Genomic DNA, 22,332 nt, shown 5'->3' with positions numbered 1-22,332 from the left:
GCAGAGAGTTCACAGTTTGCCAATACTTGGGACTTTCAACATATCACCAGCAGTCCTCACTATCCACAATCCAACGGGTTGGTGGAGCGAGCAGTTCGCTCAGCAAAGTACTTAATGGAGAAGTGTGCACGAGATGGCTCAGACATATACCTAGCCCTGCTCAACCTGAGAAACACACCCAGAGACGGGTTACCCTCCCCTGCACAGTGTTTGTTGACATGGCGCACCCGTACGGTGCTCCCCATGGCAAAGCAGCTCCTGCGGCCCAGAGTGGAATCCCAAGTGAGTGATTGCATCAACAGACGCAGAACAGGCTCCAAGGCGTCCTACGACAGATCTGCACATCGCCTGCCACCACTTTCTCCAGGCCAACCGGTACACATACAGACTGAGCAAGGTTTTGACAGAACAGCAGTGGTGCAGCGTCCAGCAGAGCGTCCTAACAGTTATGTGGGGCAGTCTGATGATGCCTTGTACGAGCGCAACCGCCGGCACCTGCTGAGTACAGCTGAAGAGGACTCTGCACAGCCGGGTCCATCAGTTACTGCCACTGCTGCAACCAATGCTAGTGATGATTCACATCATTTGGACAATCCCATCCCAGAGACCTTACCAGTGGCAGAGCCCTCCCAAACTGTCCAGGACAATTCCATGGGCTCACAGCACACCATCACCAGGTCCGGGCGGGTGTCCAAGCCCAATCCCAAGTTCCAAGACTTTGCCATTTAGTGATCCCTTCATCTTTGTCTTTATTGTTTTTTTAAATTGTTATATTCATGCATGTTGTGTCCTCAGTTAAAAGGGGGTATGTAGATGCATCTGATGCATCTTGGTCTTTGTAGTACCCAGGTTATGACATCACTTCCGGTCACACGGCTGGCCGGGCAGTCAGTGTTAGCCGGAACTGGAATAAAGACGCACCTGATTGATGCTGCACAGGTGTCCGTGAGTTTTTTGTTACGCACACATCTACATAACCCATACACTTGTGCGATTGCATTTGACTCGATATTGGGCCCCGATTTCCCTTGAAGCTTGCGATGATCTTTTTTTTTTTGCCTTTTGTTGTGCAAACGATAATGTGATTTATCGCATGTCCCTTATGATCAGAAATCCGGTGGAATCACATGATCGAACGCTGACAAAAGCGCACCAGATTTATCGGACAGATCTTGCAAAATGTAAATAGAGGGCTGGGCCATTTGGGGGATATATAAACCGGCAGCCATTCTGCACTCCTGTTGGCTTTGTGACTAGAGAGGTTTGGTTTACCTGCTGCTCGTTCCACATTGCTGGCTACCGTGCGCTGCTCCATGCTGCCTGGCATTACAAAGTGTTTGTATCCTGCTGTGTGTGGAGATGGATTCTGCTCACGTCAGACTCTCATGTGCTACACTATGCTCAAGGTGAGGGGAGACAGGGCCCAGCACAGGCTTGCCTACCCTCCCAGAATGGCCGGAAGGCTCCTGTAAATCAGGTCCACCTCCCACACACCCCCCCTACCCAGCTGATTAAATAGTGCAAATAGCGGGTCCATGGAGAGTAGGGATGCCAATCCCGGGGCATTTTTTCAATCCCGGGATCCGGGATTGAAAAATGCTCAATCCCAGGATTCCCGGGATCCCTGGATTGGAATCCAAACCAAAAAGGACCCACCCTGGCCGACCCGCACATCTACTTACATAAGGGAGCGGGCGGGCAGCCGGGAGTGGGTTTGGAGGTGCACGGTGCCTCCCGGCAAGTGCACCTCCATCGAAGACAGCAGGCAGGTGGGCGGAGGCAGGCTGGCATGCAGGCGGGCAGCGGAGAAGAGGCGGGCAGGCGAAGGCAGGCCGGCGGGTAGGCGGGCGGTCACTGGTGACGTGTGGCCTGCGCAGCGTGACCTCTACTGTCAGGCCGCATGCCGGGTCAGTTTACGGGAACAGCCGGGCAGCGTCTAAGAGAGTGCTCAGACGCTGCCCGGCATTAGACTGCGCATGCGCAGTCTAATCCCGAAATCCCAGGACTGGATTCTCCAATCCCGGGATTGAAATCCCGGACTTTTTTAGGCCAAATCCCGGGATCCCGCCGATCCCGATCCTGGGATTGGCCACACTAATGGAGAGGGAACGGGGCTAAAATGACGGGGGTATCATCATTTAGCATCACCCTCTACACAGCCCACGAATCACAGAGTAGTGTGGCATGGAGGCGGGGCCAAGTGATTTGTTATGTCACTTAAAATGTTTTCTTTACTGAAATTGTAATTTAAGTAATGCAGTCAGAATAACCCAAAGTAATCAAAATACACAATAACAAACAAATCAGTGTAATAAACTATATATATATACTAGGTGATTCATCGCGCTCTTCACACTGGGTGTCCAAAGGCAGAAGCTGTGTGTGTATAATGCTGTCAATCACTCTTGTAACCCCGCCCAGCGTTATACACACAGGGGATGAGTGACAGATCTGGCTAAATATATGATTGATATATATATATATATATATATATATCCAAAGAATGACCCCACGTGCGCCCTAATAGTGTAAGCAGCTACTCTAAGACCCCCCCTGTTAGTGGGAGGCAACAATGGCAACAATGAACATGGAAAACAAGAAATATAGAGAGCGCTTTTACCACCTAATGGAACTTCCGTCAGTTGTAGTCATATACAGTACAATAACCCAATACAATGTGTCTGCAGATAGCTCTTGTTAAGCATTATCCACGTAGATCAGAAATTTAGCTGTTTATAGAAATTGAACTGTATATTGCTGATACCCATACGCACCGTACCCATTCTACAACTGAACATCGGTGTAAAACCCCTGATGAAGTCTTTTTCAAGACGAAACGCGTCGGGTTATTGATATCGTATTTCCGAAAAGGATACAATGTCCAGATGTGGCCTTTGAAACATTAATAAAGCATTCTGGTTTTATGATTACACATTGTATTGGGTTATTGTACTGTATATGACTACAACTGGTGGAAGTTCCATTAGGTGGTAAAAGCGCTCTCCATATTTCTTGTTTTCCATATATATATATATATATATATATATATATATATATATATATATATATATATATATAATGAGCTTGCAAAATAGTAAATGCACAGTGGGTTGCTAAATGCAAAAACCATTTGATGTGTCTGGATAACCAAATGTTCAGATTCTATTAACCAGCACTTTGCAGGTTCTGCCCCTATTCAGCAATAGGCAATCTAATTGCTGAAATGGGTTGTCAATGTCTCTGCTGTCAGCCAATAGTGAGCCAATATAGGTAATTCAATGTGGTAATGGGGCCTAAAGAGCCATATCCCATTCTTGTCTTCCAAATGATGAAACCCCCCACCCCTACCAACCCTTGTTCAGTATGACGTCACAGACTGAAATGGAGTCATGGTTGCCGTAGCATGGTTCTGTGATGTGTTTCTGTTTGAGAGATGGATCTAATCCTTTAATCTTACTATGAGGGCATTACACCATTAATCCCAGTCCCAATTAGTGCTTAAAGTGGTCCTAGAGAGGTGGTGGAACTCCCTTCCCCCGCCTCTCGCCCTCACAATATGTCACAGCCAGGGTGGTGATAGGGTGTTTGGCGCCCCCCCTCCCCCCCTGCAAGCTTTACATTTATGGCCTATCCAACTCTCCAATGAAGAGAATAATGCGGGCCACATAATACCACCCCTAATTCAAATTATGCCCCCAGGGCAAAACAACCCAACACCTAAAAAAAAGTGGAACAGTGGCTTTGTGGGACAGGGGATTATGCACACGGTAATGCCCATTACACATTATGCCACACAACATAATTCCCATTACACATTTTGCCACACACGGTAATGCCCATTGCATATTATGCCTCATAAGTGGTGCTTACCTACATGCTCATTGCTAGAGTTTTGTTGCTCGAGGCCGGGGCTTCATGCACAGTGCCAGGGGTAACATGCTCAGTGCCCGGGGTTACATGCTCAGTGCCAGGGGTTACATGCTCAGTGCCCGGGGCTACATGCTCAGTGCCCGGGGCTACATGCTCAGTGCCCGGGGCTACATGCTCAGTGACAGGGGTTACATGCACAGTGCCAGGGGTTACATGCTCAGTGCCCGGGGCTACATGCTCAGTGCCCGGGGCTACATGCTCAGTGCCAGGGGTTACATGCACAGTGCCAGGGGTTACATGCTCAGTGCCAAGGGTTACATGCTGAGTGCTTAAGCTCAGGCTCAAGATTCGTTCCTGAAAATTGCTGGGAGTATCCAATCCCGGGATTTCAGGATTATACTGCGCATTCAGAGTCTAACGACGGGCAGCTTTTGAGCACCTTCTCTGATGCTGCCCGGCTGATCTCGTCTCCGGTAGTATGGCTCTGCACAGTGTGACATGTTCAAAGGTCGCGCTGCACAGCCCACCGGCCCCACTGGCAGGGCCGGATTTGTGCCTAGGCCCGTGAGGCACCGGCCTCAGGGCGGCACCAATTAAGGGCGGCAGACAGGCTGACATTCTGTTAAATAGCAGCATGGCAAAGCGGGTGGGCAGCGGTGAGTGACGAGCGCCGCCGCAGACATGAATTATCATATGTCGCGGCAGCGCCGCTCGTCACTCTCCACTGCCCACCCACTCTGCCATGCACATTACGTCACCGCTTAGTGGCTGGGTCCGATGGTCCCCCTGCGCTTCCAGAAATGGCTCAGGCTCACTGCTGCCAGCTCCTGCCCATTGGCTACTCTACACACACACAGTCTATTGGCTGCTGTGTAACCAGCAGCTGAGCTGAGCGGCAAGCAGATCCTCCCTGCGCTCAGTTGTTAGTCACAGTGTGTGAGCGGGAGAGAGACTGACGGAGACACTGTGCTGCTTATCACTGTACTAATAAGTGCCTCCCTCCCTCCGGGTCCTCCATACAGTGAGGACCCAGATAGAGACTGACGGAGACACTGTGCTAATCACTGTACTAATAAGTGCCTCCCTCCCTCCGGGTCCTCCATACAGTGAGCAGTCCAGAGAGAGACTGACGGAGACACTGTGCTGCTAATCACTGTACTAATAAGTGTCTCCCTCCCTCCGGGTCCTCCGTACCGTGAGCAGTCCAGAGAGAGACTGACGGAGACACTGTGCTAATCACTGTACTAATAAGTGCCGCCCTCCCTCCGGGTCCTCCGTACAGTGAGCAGTCCAGAGAGAGACTGACGGAGACACTGTGCTAATCACTGTACTAATAAGTGCCGCCCTCCCTCCGGGTCCTCCGTACCGTGAGCAGTCCAGAGAGAGACTGACAGAGACACTGTGCTAATCACTGTACTAATAAGTGCCTCCCTCCCTCCGGGTCCTCCGTACAGTGAGCAGTCCAGAGAGAGACTGACAGAGACACTGTGCTAATCACTGTACTAATAAGTGCCTCCCTCCCCCGGGTCCTCCGTACAGTGAGCAGTCCAGAGAGAGACTGACTGAGACACTGTGCTAATCACTGTACTAATAAGTGCTGCTCTCCCTCCGGGTCCTCCTTACAGTGAGCAGTCCAGAGAGAGACTGACGGAGACACTGTGCTGCTAATCACTGTACTAATAAGTGCCGCCCTCCCTCCGGGTCCTCCGTACAGTGACCAGCCCAGAGAGAGACTGACGGAGACACTGTGCTAATCACTGTACTAATAAGTGCCTCCCTCCCTCCGGGTCCTCCGTACAGTGACCAGCCCAGAGAGAGACTGACAGAGACACTGTGCTGCTAATCACTGTACTAATAAGTGCCTCCCTCCCTCCGGGTCCTCCGTACAGTGAGCAGTCCAGAGAGAGACTGACGGAGACACTGTGCTAATCACTGTACTAATAAGTGCCTCCCTCCCTCCGGGTCCTCCGTACAGTGACCAGCCCAGAGAGAGACTGACGGAGACACTGTGCTAATCACTGTACTAATAAGTGCCTCCCTCCGGGTCCTCCGTACAGTGAGCAGTCCAGAGAGAGACTGACGGAGACACTGTGCTAATCACTGTACTAATAAGTGCCTCCCTCCCTCCGGGTCCTCCGTACAGTGAGCAGACCAGAGAGAGACTGACAGACACTGTGCTAATCACTGTACTAATAAGTGCCTCCCTCCCTCCGGGTCCTCCGTACAGTGAGCAGACCAGAGAGAGACTGACAGACACTGTGCTAATCACTGTACTAATAAGTGCCTCCCTCCCTCCGGGTCCTCCGTACAGTGAGCAGTCCAGAGTGCTTAAAAAAATATTAAGGTAGGCTACAGTTAAATTTTAATGAAATATATTAATAACAATGTATATACATATATGATTACATTAAAATGGGGGTGGGGGGGCACAAAAATGTTGTGCCTAGGGGCGGCCTGACCCCTAAATTCGCCCCTGCCCACTGGGAACCCCGGATTTGAAAAAATGCCCCGGGTTGGCATCCCTACTTACCGGTGAAATGATACAAATGGCAGCCTCCATTATGTAACGTAGACAAGTCTACTTGTTCAAGGTCACCTTCACTGTAACCCTCTCCGATTAGATAACATTGTAAATTGATTATAATTTTTATATCTTTTAGTATTTATTAGAGAAAGACTTAAACCATGACTCAGAACTTGCAATTAAACTCCACTTGAAAGGTTCATGAGATCTAAAAATAAATTGAGCGGAGTCTTCAAGATGCGGTAATTAAAGAAGAGCTTGTGATTTGTGCTGCTACATTCTCACCCGTGTGGGACAACAGGTGCTAGACAGGACAAGACTTATGTCATTCCCGGCCTCATATCCTTTTGTACAAAGTGCGTTAATGAAGATCATTTTCATTTGTTTTCATGATAAATGTCAAATTCCCAGATCAGTAATTTGTTCCATATAAAATGCACATGTTAAGCAGGTACACACCATTTACCAGTAATATACATCCATGCTGCATACATACATACATACATACATACATACATACATGCATACATTATGTATGTATGTATGTATGTATGATACATACATACATAGCAACAATGCAAAAAACATCACAATTACTGTATGACTACAATGCATGGTCTGTATTGTTAAATCTTCTCCTCTCCTCCCACTATCCCCAAAGCCCCCCTGAAAAGCCAGGAATTACGGTTTTACCGCTGCGGTCAGGGAGATTTGGGGGGTGCCGCCGGTATCCGGGAGGGTTGCCCAGGACAGGTTCAGGAACAATTTTTAATTTGTCTTAGAAATGAGTATGTCTGCAAAGCCTAAGTCTAGGAGACACATAAAAAAAATGGATGTAGTCAGGATGTCAGTGGTCAGATTCACAATCCCAACAGTGGAATTCTGACGGTCACAATGCTGAGAAGTGAGTTTTAGTGTCTAAAGCTGGGTATACATATATATACAATCGTCGGGCCGTTCTTCTGTTCTGGGACGAACGGCCGTTCGATTGTATAGGTGTGTACGCTGTCCCGATTCCCTCTGTACGATCGATAAACGGCCAAAAACGGTCTTGTCCATCAATACTTGGTCGGTTGAAGGTTCTGTGCTGTTTAATATTCATCCGACAGGACAGGCCCATATCGGAAAAAAAGTGCAGTGTGTACGCACGTTCGATCGATATGCTGGCCATTCTTGCAATTATACTGCCAAAGCTGGAACGCCCATGTGGGCGTTCCATAGCTGCATCATCTCTCCTACAGCACAAGAAGCGTTCACCTCTCCCCATGTATATTTAAAGAAATATTCATAATATACATGCACCCCATCTTTATAGCAGGTCGCCGTACCTGTCCCTAGTCACCCTGCCGGCTGCTATAAAGATGGGGAAAGCGTCTACAGTCAGTCGGCAGGGTGACTATGGACAGATACGGCAAACTGCTATAAAGACGGGGTACGCGACTACAGTCAGTTTGCGGTATCTGTCCATAGTCACCCTGCCGGCTGACTGTAGACGCTTTCCCCCGGCTTTATAGCAGTTTGCCGTTTCTGTCCATAGTCACCCTGCCGGCTGACTGTAGATGCTTTCCCCCGTCTTTATAGCAGTTTGCCGTATCTGTCCCTAGTCCCCTGCCGGCTGACTGTAGACGCTTTCCCCCGTCTTTATAGCAGTTTGCCGTATCTGTCCATAGTCACCCTGCCGGCTCACTGTAGACGCTTTCCCCCGTCTTTATAGCAGTTTGCCGTATCTGTCCATAGTCACCCTGCCGGCTCACTGTAGACGCTTTCCCCCGTCTTTATAGCAGTTTGCCGTATCTGTCCATAGTCACCCTGCCTGCTGACTGTAGATGCTTTCCCCTGTCTTTATAGCAGTTTGGCGTATCTGTCCATAGTCACCCTGCCAGGTGACTGTAGACGCTTTCCACCGTCTTTATAGCAGTTTGCCGTATCTGTCCATAGTCACCCTGCCGGCTGACTGTAGACGCTTTCCCCCCGTCTTTATAGCAGTTTGCCGTATCTGTCCATAGTCACCCTGCCGGCTGACTGTATATGCTTTCCCTGTTTTTATAGCAGTTTGCTGTATCTGTCCATCTGTCCATAGTCACCCTGCCGGCTGACTATAGATGCGTACCCCGACTTTTGTTTAGGTTCTGTGCGCCTCTTTGTTTTTGTATGCCCTAAACCCAACCCATTATGATTATTTTGTTTATATATATTGTGTCAATAGCCCAAATCGAGAGAGTGTGTACGGTGGTACAACCTTTTTCTTGTGACTGTTTGGACGGGAGTAAAATTGTACAGGTGTGTACGTGCGTATCGGCAGATGTTTCACCAATAGGACTCAAGGTGCTTATCTGATAGAATGAATGTAATACAGTACAGGAACAATGCAGTACAGAAAAGCTTTTCATAAGCAATACTTAAAGGAATTACGGAAATGCTTGAGTAAACAGGAAAGTCTTTAGTCTGTTTTTGAAGGATTCTAGAGTGGGGGTCTCTTGAACTGTGCGGGAATTGAGTTCATAGAGTGGGAGCTGCATGGCTGAAATCATCAACTGCCATCTGTCTAATATATAGGATGAAAAGCTTCTACCTCCATACACACTGTACAGATGTCAGGCAATGCATTGGAGGAACGGTCACTATTGTACTCATACCTCTTAACTGATACAGATCCAACAGAGTTTTGGGAAATCAGATGGATATATCAGATGCCAATGCTGGGGAGTAGCGCGTTGGTAAAATCTCTTTATAGGTGGCAGCGTAACTTTAAGGGGGGATTGATGTAGACTTTTAGGGAGGCTCCATGTCCTGGTCACCTGAATTCAGGGCTGTAATGTAAGTTCTGCCAGGCTTATTAACCTGTACTGAATGAACAGACGATCTTATGGTGATTGCAATGGAGATATACTCAGTGTAATGCATGGAACGCTGGGACTTTATACAGGAGGGTGGATAGCTGACCATACTGCAAAGTCATCCAATTCCTGGCCCTGGACGGAAGCAGCCGGGGGGGGGGGGGGGGGGGGGGTGTCAAGTGTCCATCATTTCACTGTTTTCCCTTCTGAGACTGGAAGGAGACAAATATTAACTTTACATTCGTCATCTTCTGACCAAGGAGGAACGTTCACATAATATGGACTATACTGGACATGGATAAGACAAACAACACGGAAAGTTAAATGACTCGTTATTTCAGAGCCAAACGGTGTTGTTTTCCCTTGAGGAATGACACCCCAACATTACTGGAATTTTAATTAAGCTGCACTGATATATTGTAAAGGGGCTGATTCGCCCCCCTTTCGGCACGGGCCAAATTTAGCTCAGTCCTCGAACAAAATGTAATTGTCTTAACTGCAGTGTAGAAATAAAGCTGCCCGATATTTGTAGGCTACATGCAAAAGCAACCAGTATTTATCTTGCATGGTGATCAGTGACCTAACAAAGAGGATGCACCAAAATGCTGACTCCTGCACAGTGACAGGAGATGGGTGCTGCATTATAACATTACATGCAGCACCTGGCTTCTGTCACACAGTGTAGGAGCCGAAACTGAAACCACAGCAGTCTCCAGGGGCAGTTTGCATACCCCGGACCCACAAAGTGAGAAAAACTGGAGGGGTTGGGATATTAAGCCATGCCCGCTCTTATGAAGCTATGCTCCTACCACAAATCCATGCTCGGCCTGCTAAGTCATGCTCCTCCCACAAGCCAATCCCCCCCTGTGAAACCGCAGCCCTTTCTCACACCGCGAGCCTTCTGCGATTTTCCGAGATCTGGGCTGTACTAGGCCCATTGCTGGGAAGAAACCGACACAAGAGTGAAAACCTCTGGCAGACCATGCACTAGGTCGACACCAAAAGGTCGACATGTAGTAGGTAAACATTGACAAATGGTCCACAAGCACTCGGCCTACTTTATCAGGCGATCTGCACTAGGTCACAGTGACATTAAAAAGTTGATGTGGAATATGTTGACACGTTTAAAGGTTGACATGTGGTTTTCAGGGTTTTTTTTTAATCAGTATCGACACCTGAGCATGTAGACCCCCAATGAATGTATCCCATACCCTCGCTTGGAACGCTTTGTTCCCCATGCTTCAGGCCAGGTGCTGAGCTCCACACACTTTACCAGTCGGAGTCCATGTGGATGGCAAAACATGAAAAAGTCCCCAAAAATGGGATAAAATCATGAAGAACTCATGTCGACCTTTTCAAGTGTTGACCTAGTGCATGTCCTTCTTTTGGTGTCGACCTATTAACTGTCTACCTAGATGTTATCTGTGAGCCATCCGGATACCTTCTACCATAATGGTAGCGTTGGTAGTATTGTATGGTGCTTACAGGCAGGACCTGATTGGCCAATAGACTGATTAGGCTGCAACCTGAGGTGCTGGGGGGGTCGCAGCGCTGACACAACAGATTGTGATGGGGTGTGAGCACTTCCTGTTGCCACTGGAATTGGGGTCATGCAAGGTCTTATGAGATCTCCACCGGGAACTGAGAGATTGCCGGCATCACTGAGGCAGGGACACCGGGAAGAGGAGTTCCTGTTAAGCTGGCCATACACTACTGCGATTTTTCGCAGCAGTGTAGAGCCAGCCGATCCCCCTTGGACCTTCCCGGGTGGCAGGATCACATGCGGTACTTTTGCATGTGATATATGGAATGCGATCCCAGCAAGTGCTGCTGGAGGCTGTCCGGTCCTACAGATCCCATACGCAGCACTTGAGATCTAGTGGCTATGTTCCGATCGGAGTTGTTCAAAAACACATGCGATTTGCTAGATTTCACCTGATTTTTCGGCCCGATGAGAAGGAATTGGATGAAATTGTGCCACTGTTCAGTCACCTTGAGAGCCACGGTTGGCAAAATGAAGTCTGGAGTCACTTCTGTATTAACCTAAGGTGGCTGGAACCCTACAGGTCCATACACACTGGGCGATTATGCCCAGTGTGTATGGACAGCGATGACCGCAGTCATCAGTGGGGGGAAAGCCGCTGATGGCATACACACTGCCCGGCGCAGTCAGCGGAGAGGCAGGCGGCTTTGTATAATGCAGCGCTATGCAAAGCCGTCCCCAAAACCGCTCATCTGCTGTTATTACAGCAGATGAGCGGCTTTCCCGCGATGATGCGGGAGCGCACAGCAGCGCTCACCACTCATTGCCAGGCCATACACACTGGGCGGTTTTGTGCTGAAAGCTGCTCAAACAGGCTGTTTTGAGCGGCTTTCAGCTCAAAGTCGCCCAGTGTATATGGGCCTTAAATCAGGCCCTGCTTACAGACTGCCAGAGTTGAACGACCTAACTCAGGGCCTTATTCTGGTTGGTTCTTTGGGATGCGCGTTCTTTCGGAAATGACCGAACGCCACGCACGGCGGACATTCTAAGAACACACGCCCACAGCTCGTCCACATCCGTTCGGACGGACTCGCTAAGAAGAGGGAGTGTCCTCAAAATGCATTCAAACGTGCGTGTGCGGTGGGAACTCAAAGAGTCTTACTGTGTCCGAACGGACGGGAATCTGACCGTACGCACCGAGTTGATGTATGTGCGCAAACCTCAGTTATCTATTCGGAGGTCATGCTTCTGCAACATGACACACTTATCCAATTAGCCTACCTCATAACATATATATTTATTTGTAATTAAATCAATTACTTCCTAAATGACACTTAAACACACTACTAGCACTTTAGATATACCCTTACATCATGTTAAGTTGAAATACTTCATTGTTGCCCCTTTACCTGTGTTTTATGTATGCATAATATTTTTTAATTGCAAGGCAAATGCAATCATTCTAAAATGTCGAATTGTGATTTACACAGCAATGCTTCCAATTGAACCTGTGAAAAGAGTTTAATTAATAACTAATGACTAGAGCAGGGGTTCCCAACCCTGGTCCTCAAGTACCCCCAACAGTGCACGTTTTCCAGGTCACCCGGCAGGTGCACTCATTATTCAGGCACATTTGAAAAGAGCCACAGGTAGAGCTAATAATAGCACTTGTGATTCTGTGTGGAGACCTGGAAAACGTGCACTGTTGGGGGTACTTGAGGACCAGGGTTGGGAACCACTGGACTAGAGGAGTGGATTGTATTGTGGTCAACTGCTAGTGTTTAAGGTGCGGCTGTACTAATTGGGTGAACCGAATGCGTAGCGCATGAACCATTGCCCTCCGAGAACTGAAACTTGCTTATGGACACCACAGATTTCTGCCGTGTTGGTTCGCTTGCACTAGGTGTCGGTCCTAATGCACGCCTACCACTGTTTGTGCACTCCCACGTGTACGCCCAGATTTATGCCCAGTTTTGCCCACTTTGAAACGGCGCCCTTGTGTACGCCCACATGACGACCATATTACGCCCATATTTCCCACGGGAGTTTGGTGCACATTTGTAGATGGTATTGGTGAGAACATGCGCATTGCGTTGCACATGCGCATTGCATTGCTTACGCATGCGCAGGTAGCTACAAATCGCCGTCTGAAAGAATTCGGAACGGACCGCACCAACCAGAATAAGGCCATCAGTTCTCAAGAAATGTAAAAGATTTTTGTGAATTTTAACTGCATAAAATATTTAGGGGTACATTTACGAAGAGGCAGCTTTTGCAAACCGCTGCTTCTAGTGCATGTCATCCTTACATTTAAACTGGCAATGATGTTTACCGCAGAGCAGCGTGAACTGTTATTGATATGCAGTAATTGCTGTTTTAGATTTCCTAGTTGGCAGCACTGAGAATCAGCAGCCGGTATAGAGGGTCAAGCAGGGCACGGATCCCAGGGCCCCAAACAACAGTTCAAATGTATAATTTGCTGTAGAATTCCAGACTTGTTCTCTTCAGACAGTGAATATGGAGTTACATACTAACATAGCCTGATGTGAAAGCTATTTAAAGCAGCAGCCTGCTCTTGGGTATACGAGGGGTCAGGCGCATCTTGCAAAATAAAAATACAGTACGAGAAGGTCAGGTTTTACATTACACAAACCATTATAGAATGGAAAGTGATCTGAGCTTTGCATTCTGGGTAACAATATCTGCTTCAATATTATGACAATTATTAAACAATAAACAGTTATCCAAATAATGTTTCTTGTTTAAAAAAACAGCAAATTAATATATTTTTTTCTTAGGAAAAAAAAAATTTTGTACTGAATTTTTTTTTCATAAAAAATGTAAATATTCTCGTGTTTATCGGTAACTCCTCTTTCAGCATGAGGGCTCAGGAGGTCACAGGAAATGTGGCAAATGGGCATGTATGAATTTAGACAGAACTATTAATGTATGAAAATGATAAACAAAAAGGGGTGTGGCTGGTCATGTGACAGGAGACGTTGCCACCAGAGCTGGCCCTAGGCATAGGCAAATGCCTAGGGCATTAGGAGAGCCAAGGGGCATGCATTCCAAGCCTAGCACTAGTTCAGCCTAACAGCGTGCAGCAGAAGGACTCTGACAGGTGTATAAAGTAAAGGGGTACTGCTATGTGGCGTAACAGGAATAAGGGACACTATTGTGTGACATAACGAGAATAAGGAACACTATCATGTGAAGTAATGTAAATAAGGTTCCACTATTGTCTGACGTCATTTGAAATGGTACTCTTGTGTGGCCCTGCCCTTTCTCAGCAAGACCACACCCTTTCTGGGGTGCCTTTGATAAATCCTGTCTCTATTTAAATCAACCCATATGGTCAACATTTTTTTTTTTTACTAAAGCGTATACTGTAGCCACATTCCCCTACATAAGTTATCCCCTCCTCTGCTAAATAATGCCCCTCAGAGGGGTAAAGTTACGGTACTTGTGAGTTATCCGGGCGCCCGATTTTTTGATTGTATGCCTTAAGTTAAGGCATACAATCAGATGCGATGCGATGCGATATCGCATCGCATCGCATCGCATGCGACCATCGGATGCGATGACCCGATTTTTCCATAGGAATCAATGTTAAAATGATTCCTATGGAAAAAGGGGTCCTTTTCATACCCCTACTATCCAAGTGGGCATGGAGTTGGATATAAACCTGTGGCGAGCGTAGCGAGCCACCGAGCCCGAAGCGTGGCGAGCGAAGCGAGCCCCGCGAGGGGACGGTATTCCGTGTCCCCTCGCGGGGCTCGCTACGCTCGCCACGCTTCGGGCTCGGTGGCTCGCTACGCTCGCCACAGGTTTATATCCAACTCCATGCCCACTTGGATAGTAGGGGTATGAAAAGGACCCCTTTTTCCCACTGAATTCCATGTTAAAATGGACTCAGTCCATTTTAACATTGATTCCTATGGAAAAATCGGGTCATCGCATCGCATCGCATCGCATCCGATGGTCGCATGCGATGCGATGCGATGTCCCGATCCGACCCGATTTTGAAATCGGGCGCCCGGATAACTCACAAGTACCAAAGTTACTACGAAAGAAGGTTTATTGAAGATGGTACGTTGCTATGGGCAACCATTTATATTCCATCTATTATCTTCAAGAAGGTGCTAAATAAATAAGATAAGTAGACTTAGATTGGTTGCTATGGACAACATCCCATCTTCAATAGAACTCCCATCTTAGTAAATTGACCTCAGACTATCTTTTGAGGATGTAAGATCAGCGGCGTAACTATAGCACCGGGGGGGAGCGCTGTGCATGTGGGGTGCTATAGTTACACCCCCCCCCCCACCCCAATCCCCCGCAGACTTACCTATCTCGCTGGTCCCGGCGGCTCTGTTCTTCTGCTGAGGACCACCACAAAATGGCCGCCCCCATATAGCACACTGTTCTTTGAAACTGTCTGCTGTATGGGGGCGGCCATTTTGTGGTGGTCCTCAGCAGAAGAACGGAGCCGCCAGGACCAGCGCGATAGGTAAGGCTGCGGGGGATTGGGGGGGGGGGGTTTGCATGGGCAACGGGGGGGTGCCTGGCGGGGCGGCGGTGGGGGGGCACCCAAAACTTAGCTACGCCACTGTGTAAGATAAATGGGTCACTGCGTCAACCAACTTTAGGTTGACATGCATTGGGTCCACCACTGAAGGTCGAGAGGCCTTAGGTCGACATAGGTCGACATGGGTAAGGTCGACAAAGTTTGAGCAAGAATTAGGATTGACAACGAGAAGGTTGACAGTCAAAATGTCTATATGAATTTTTTAAGTTTTTGTCCCAGTTGTCGACACCGTCGACATGGACACCCTTCTAAGTTTACCGCATCCCCACGCTGTGCTCGCCATGGTTTGAGCTCAGCGCCACGCTGTGCTCGGCACACTATTTTATTCTCCCACCACGCCGTAGTGGATGGTAGGGCATGAAATACCGCCTGTCGGCACATGTCGGCACAAAAAAAGTGTTAAACTCATGTTGACCTTTTTGAATGTCAACCTTCCATTTGTCGACCGAATGCTTGCGTTGACCTTCAGAACTGATATAACCTTTATACCCTGTGGCGTAAGTTTGTCCCAGTTGCCCGGAGGCAAGATGAATATTGGTGCCCCCCACACACACACACACACACAAACGTTATTCAAAATATATATAGCCTGTTATGAAATATATATTGTATACTGTATGTATATACAGAAAGAGAGGGAGAACACATATATATTTCAGAACTCAGCCACAGAAGAGATTTTGATGGCTTTCAATAAATAGATTTAAACTGGCAGTGGAGGAGAGGTGCCCCCTTGAGGGCAGGAGCCCGGCGGCAGATAACTCCATTGCCTCCCAGAGTTCTGCCTCTGTTTATACCAGATAAATAGTCTCCCCCACTCCACTTTTGCATGTTATAGCCGTTGAAAGAAAATGATGGGTAATTAGATATTCCACCTCTATATTGCTAAAATCATTATTGACAACAATTAGCACGTTGTTAATTAATTCCCAGATCTGGAAGGCCAGCACAGAGGGGGCGGGGACGTTGCAGTATTCCGGGCGTACTGTATGCACTGAGCAAATGACGCAGTTGCAGTAATACCGGGCGACTGTCAATATTACGTGACATTTGGCACAATTGGGGGCAAAGGTTACACAAATGGGGGATAAGGACGGTGCTACCGACCGACAAAGGGATCGTTATACTCAATCACCAAGTAAGTTCTAATTGGGTTGATCCAAAGGAATTCAGAACAAAGCCTTACTGTATGTGACAGCGGATTATGTCGCCTCACATCATTACCTCCTAAAAACTAATCACATTTGGCACGGCGGCCTGCAAGTAACTACAGCGGCACTGGAAGTATTTTCTGCAATTTATTTCCAAACCGCATTCCTCAGAATCCCATCAGATATATTATCTACAGTACAACCGAAATAGCTGGATTCACTCCTAATGCTAAATGATGCCCCTCGTTATATCTCCGTGGGAGATCTTCGGTTTCTAAAGAGGTACTTTAGGTACTTGTGTACTTTCACGGCGCAGTCTGTGTCCCCTACGCTCGCCACGCTATCTAAAATCAACTCCATGCCAACGTGGGTAGTGGGGGTAGGAACTATCCAAGTTGGCATGGAGTTTACAGCCCCACAGCTGGATACAGACGCCATGCTGGCACCGTGAAACTACTAAAGTACCGAAGTTTGCTAATCATATACTATAAACTAGGTGATTCATCGCACCCTACGGGCGCTCTTCACACCGTCGTAAGGGGCTGCGCCCCCTTAATTTGTGAAAGTTTGTATTGTGAGAAATATGGTTAGAATTGTATGTAAGATGCCTGTATTGCAACTTGAGTTATAGGTGACATGTGTTACATAGAGAGCATATGATTTGGAAGGGGGTGTGTATTGTTTTGTTTAATTAAAAAGCAGTTGTTTAGGTGTGTGTGTGTGTGTGTGCAATAGTATAGTAGGGTGTTTTGGGTCAGCGGCTCCCCACTGGCGGAGGTCACGACACAGGAAAACAGGAGGCTGGGTAGTGATAGGGGTGTGTGGGCATACAGGGGACTAAAGAGGAGGGTGGGGGACACTGTGCAGCTTCTGCCAGTGGGTGAGGGTCCAGCGTGGCAGCACAGGAGTACAGGACGGTGCCCCTGAGTCAGTGTCTCCTCTTACTGGGTGGGAGTTAGGGTGTATGAGAGCAGGAGGCTGGGTGATAAAGCATGATAGGGGAATGTGGGCAACACAGGGTGAGCAGGTCCCCACTGGCGGAAGTTACGGGCAGGAGAACAGGAGGCAGGGCAGTGATAGAGGTGTGTGGGCATGAGGGGTAGTAAAGGTTTTTGGCTGTTGCAGAGTAGGGATGGGCATTGGTGCAGACGCCATCAATGGTTGGCATTGATGGCGATTTTGCACCCTGCCATCGATAGTAGTAACATATTACTTGGATAACCATCGATTGTTGTAGCTATTGATGGTCATCCATTATATCTGATTGAATAGGCCGTGGGTCAATCAGAACTTGGTGGCGGGACTTCTGGGTGTGGGGGGCGGAGCTATGCTCCGTGTCCCGGCACCTTAAAAAAATTTGAAACTTGATCGGTTCTCCTTTGCCATTGATGTAGTGAAACCATCTGGTCCTCCCACATCATAGAAACATAGAATTTGACGGCAGATAAGAACCACTTGGCCCATCTAGTCTGCCCCTCTTTTAAACATTTTAAACATTGATGGCAAAAGTATTCAACATCGGCCATAAACAATCGATGATTAGAAATCATTGATGGTCGATGGGCATCCCTAGAACTGGAGGAAGGGATCTGCGATTAGCGGGAGGGGGTCCACAAATCGCGGGAGGGGGCGCGGGGGGCTTGAATCGCGGGAAGGGGGGTCCCCAAATTGCGGGAGGGGGGTTGTGAGGGTCAGTGAATTTGCGGGAGGGGGGGTTGTGGGGGTCCGTGAATCGCGGGAGGGGAGCGGAGGGTGCCGTGAATCAAGGAAGGGTGCAGGGAGGGGGGCGTGGGGGTCATGAATCGCGGGAGGGGGTCCGCACATCGCAGGAGGTGGGCGTGGCGAATCACGGGAGGGGGGCGGGGCTGCCGTAAATCGCAGGGGCCCGTGAATCGTGGGAGGGGGGCTCGCGAATTGCAGGAGGTCGCGGGAGGGGGGGTCACGGTGGGGGGGGGGGTGCGGGAGTAATGGTGGATGGGGGCTGTGGAGAAATGGTGGATGGTGGGCGTGTACTGTAGCCCTGGCTGGGCGGGGGGAGGTGATGTCAAGGGGATAGGGTGAGTAGAACACTAGTCTTTTCCTTAGGGGGGGTGGGTTTGTGTATAACGCTGGGCGGGAACGTTATACACATAGAACACTGTTTTTTTCCCTAGTGGGGCGGGTTTGTGTATCCCGCTGGGCAGGAACGTTATATACACAGGGGATGAGTGACAGATCTGGCTAAATATATAAGAGATAAGCACTGCAGTGTCCCCTGTAACATCATACAGAAGAGGAAGCATTTAGCATCTCAGCCCTCAGGATGCCGTCGTTCAGTATACCAGAGGCGGAACTACCATTGGTGCAGCAGGTGCATTGCATCGGGGCCCCTGAGGACTAAGGGGCCCACTACTGCCTAGACCAGCAGCTTGTACATCTGTCACCCACTGTTGTGGGGCCCAAATTGTACTTTTGCACCTGGGCCCACCACTCACAAGTTCCGCCACTGCAGTATACTGTCACTGGAATTTTAAAGGTACCGTTCACTTTTGTGAGTTGCTTACAGAAACCCTTAATGATGGCCCTCCAGCTGTTGTGAAACTACAAGTCCCATCGTGCCTTGCCACAGTTTGGCTATTAGGGAATGCTAAAGCTATGGCAAGGCATGCTGGGATATTTAGTTTCACAACAGCTGGAGGGCCGCAGTTTGGACATGCCTGCTTTACACCTTCCATTCATAGAATGAAGACAGTAGAACTACCGGCAAGAATCAAATCCAAACCCAGGGCCTGATTCAGACCTGTTTGCTAGGCTGTGTATGTGCACAGCCTAAGAAACAGGTAAACGCCAACCGCCACCCAGCCAAACACCCCCCCCTTCTCGCCGTCAGCTACTGGGACTCCATGTTCTTGTACACTAGAGCTGTATTCAGTGTCCCCGGTGCTGCCTCTGTGTCATGGCCGTCTTCCCTAGATGTACCCGAGAAGGGGCGGTTCCTCCTCATACGGAACATAACAGCCCGTGCGCAGTATCGGCTTTCTCCTCCGGCCGCTGAGGTCGGTATCAGAGGGATCCGGAAGTGAAGGCTGTTGGTTGTCGGATGTCCCGGATACCTGTGGTCCTTCTCTGGGGTTTGGGGGTTGTGGCTTAGTCCAAGCCATGTGTCTGAGCTGCGCGGTGTCCACCAGAGAACTGTAGGAGCTGGAAATGGCGTTGTGCGATGTGAATCTCGCTGCATACTTTGTCAGACGTCTGGTTATTATGGCGTTTGCAATGTCACATACACAAGTCTTCTCCCGTACTTCCGTGTGGATCTCCAGCAGCAGACCGTAGGCTTGGGGTCCTTTTACATTTTTCATCATAAACATCAGTCGACATGGGTTAGGATAACAGGGTCATTAGGTCGACACAAGCATTAGGTAGACATGGGGAACGTCGACAGTCAAAATGTCGACATAAGGTTTTTCAAAATTTTCTTGTGCCGACAGCCGGTATTTCATGCCCTACCATCCACTAGAGCATGGTGGGAGAATAAAATAGTGTGCCGAACATAGCGAGGCACCGAGCCCAAAGCAAGGGGACGCGGTGCTACTTTTCAGTGTCCATGTCGACTGTGTCAAAATTCGGGGGTGAAAAACCTCATGTCAACCTTCCCCATTTTGACCTAATGTTTGTGTCGACCTAATGACCCTGTCGACCTAACCCATGTTGACCTTCCTGCATGTCGACCTTAATGCATGTTGACCTAATGGTGTCAACCTGCTTGTCCACCATCATGCTGTCTACCCAATGATCCATACCCGTGGCTGACTCCCCCTCCTAGCAGGACAATAGACGCCACGCTCTCTTGGAGAGAGGTAAATCCTACATGTACTCATTGTGCCTGCAGATGACAGCTATGTTGGTATAATCCTTAGCAGTACAGTATTAGTAACAGCTGGTTATATGTTTGTCCTAGGGAGGAAATAACGCCGGACATACTGTGGTGGCAGAAGGAAAAGAATACGACTTCCACCTACTTCCAAGTGGCATTATTAATGCTAAAGCAATCTCTTTTATTGGTAAGTGCACACTTGTAATATATATATATTATTCTGGAAATAAATACTTATTTTGAGAACAGTATAGAAATGGAAATGTCATCACTCCCACAATGGAGTCTGAGAGATTCGTAGATTATATTGTAAAGCAGTTACCGCTACTGTGATGAGATATGTAATCAGGCCACTAGGTGGCACTGTTCTTTTCTATGTTTGGCTAAAGTAGTGGTTCCCAAACTCAGTCTACAAGGCACCCTAACAGTAGCAGGCACTTGTGACTTAAGTCAGTTTGATTACACAACCTGTGCGCAAGCATGGGTGGACTTAATACCAGGACTGTTGATGGGTGCCTTGAGGGATCCCTGGATTGACATTTTTGACGTGACACTCTGCCATCTGTAGCGGTAGCAATAATCAGTAGCGGCTCCTACCTCTTCAGAGGAGGGGGGCTGCCGCGTTGCAGGCCCCCCTCCTCCGCTGCCACTGCCGTTACCGCTACCATGTTCCTGGTCCCTGACTCCCCTCAGCCAGGCTGGTCCCCATCGTGCGGCTGGCGCATGCACAGTAGCCTCTTTAGTACTGCGCATGTGCTGGCCGCCAGCCTCTGTGGGCTGCTTTTGCAACAGCCCCTGAAGGCATATTCTGGGCCCGGGTGCTGCGCATGTGCAATATCGTCCTCGTACTGTGTATGCGCGGGACCCGGTTTTATGGGCTGCCACTCAGCAGCACATGTAGAGGCGTCCCGGAGGGAGGGAACTCCCAATGGGACTGCCTTGGGTGACTGGCAGGTTGGACTTCCAATAGGAAGTCACTGCCAGTCACAGTGAAGCCATCTTAGGCAGAGAGAGTGGCGGATTTTTACTTGGGGGGGGGGCTGCAGCCCATGGGTAAAAACCGCCACTGGCAATAATATCCAAATATTAACTACAGCCTTCTCCTTGTGTCCCGATTTTCCTCGGGACTATTCCCTTTTTTTGTACATGCGCACAGTGTCTATTCCTGGACACAGAGCCGCTGGCCATGCCCCAACAGGGGTGAAAATGGGGGCGTGGCCTTGCACACTATTACACTGTGGGTGGTTCTGGACACGCCCCCATAGGCACATGCACCTGCAATCCTGCATTATACCAGGTGCAGTGTCCGTACCAGAACATGGCCTCTGTGATATCTGTGCAGCACAGCAGATTACCTGACACAGATTTTCAGGCCACCCCCCAGTCACCGCCCAGGAACACATGTGGATTTTCTTCTCCATATTTGGTACCATTGGTCCCGCACACAAGAGCGCTTCTGTGTGCACACTCAGGGTAACAAGTGCACTTTAGGGGTTCTCAGAATACTCCACAGTAGCAGATAACCATGGACGTGAACATCGGCTTGGCATGCGCTTTGTGCGCACATCTCAGGCCCGATGTATTTCTAAGTAGGAATAAAAAAAAGCTTAATCCAATTAACATTGTGAATCTGAACACTTATTATTATTGAAAGAAATAACACATACTGTAGTAATTATTCACCTATAGTGAAACTTGCATACAGCATCCTGATATCCTGAAAATTGTCTCCCAGAAAATCGAACCCACTATGAAATACCCATTTTCATCTGTCATGTCTGTATGTGGTTCACACAATGAAGTCTCTGCATGGTGGCATACAGTGTAAATGTATGCATGTCCATAGTGCAGGGAGGTGAAATGCAGAAATCGGGGCTGGGAGCTGGGAGCTGGGTTGCCTACTTTTAAAGTCTCCTCTCCGGGAGAAGCCTATCAGCAGCATTTTGGGGGCGGGGCCTGATGTAGATGTCATCAAGCCCCACCCCCAGCACTGCAAATCCCACAATTTGTGGGTTTCCCCCCCCCC

The 22,332-nt window shown here is 48.7% G+C and overlaps 1 protein-coding gene across 1 annotated transcript in view; it reads left to right on the top strand.

Moving 5' to 3' along the window:
• The window catches only part of ADSS1 (adenylosuccinate synthase 1), a 70,456-nt gene that overhangs the window by 11,850 nt on the left and 36,274 nt on the right, over positions 1-22,332 (top strand). Inside the window, exon 2 of the mRNA XM_083167811.1 lies at positions 20,391-20,493. Within this exon, the coding sequence (XP_083023937.1) occupies positions 20,391-20,493 (103 nt within the window). The remainder of the gene's footprint in view (positions 1-20,390; positions 20,494-22,332) is intronic.

This window comes from Crinia signifera, chromosome 12 (assembly GCF_055691185.1).
Source record: "Crinia signifera chromosome 12, ASM5569118v1, whole genome shotgun sequence".
NCBI classification, from domain to species: domain Eukaryota; kingdom Metazoa; phylum Chordata; class Amphibia; order Anura; family Myobatrachidae; genus Crinia; species Crinia signifera.
Note: the sequence above shows the minus strand (reverse complement) of the source record. Positions and strands in the feature narration are given on the sequence as shown.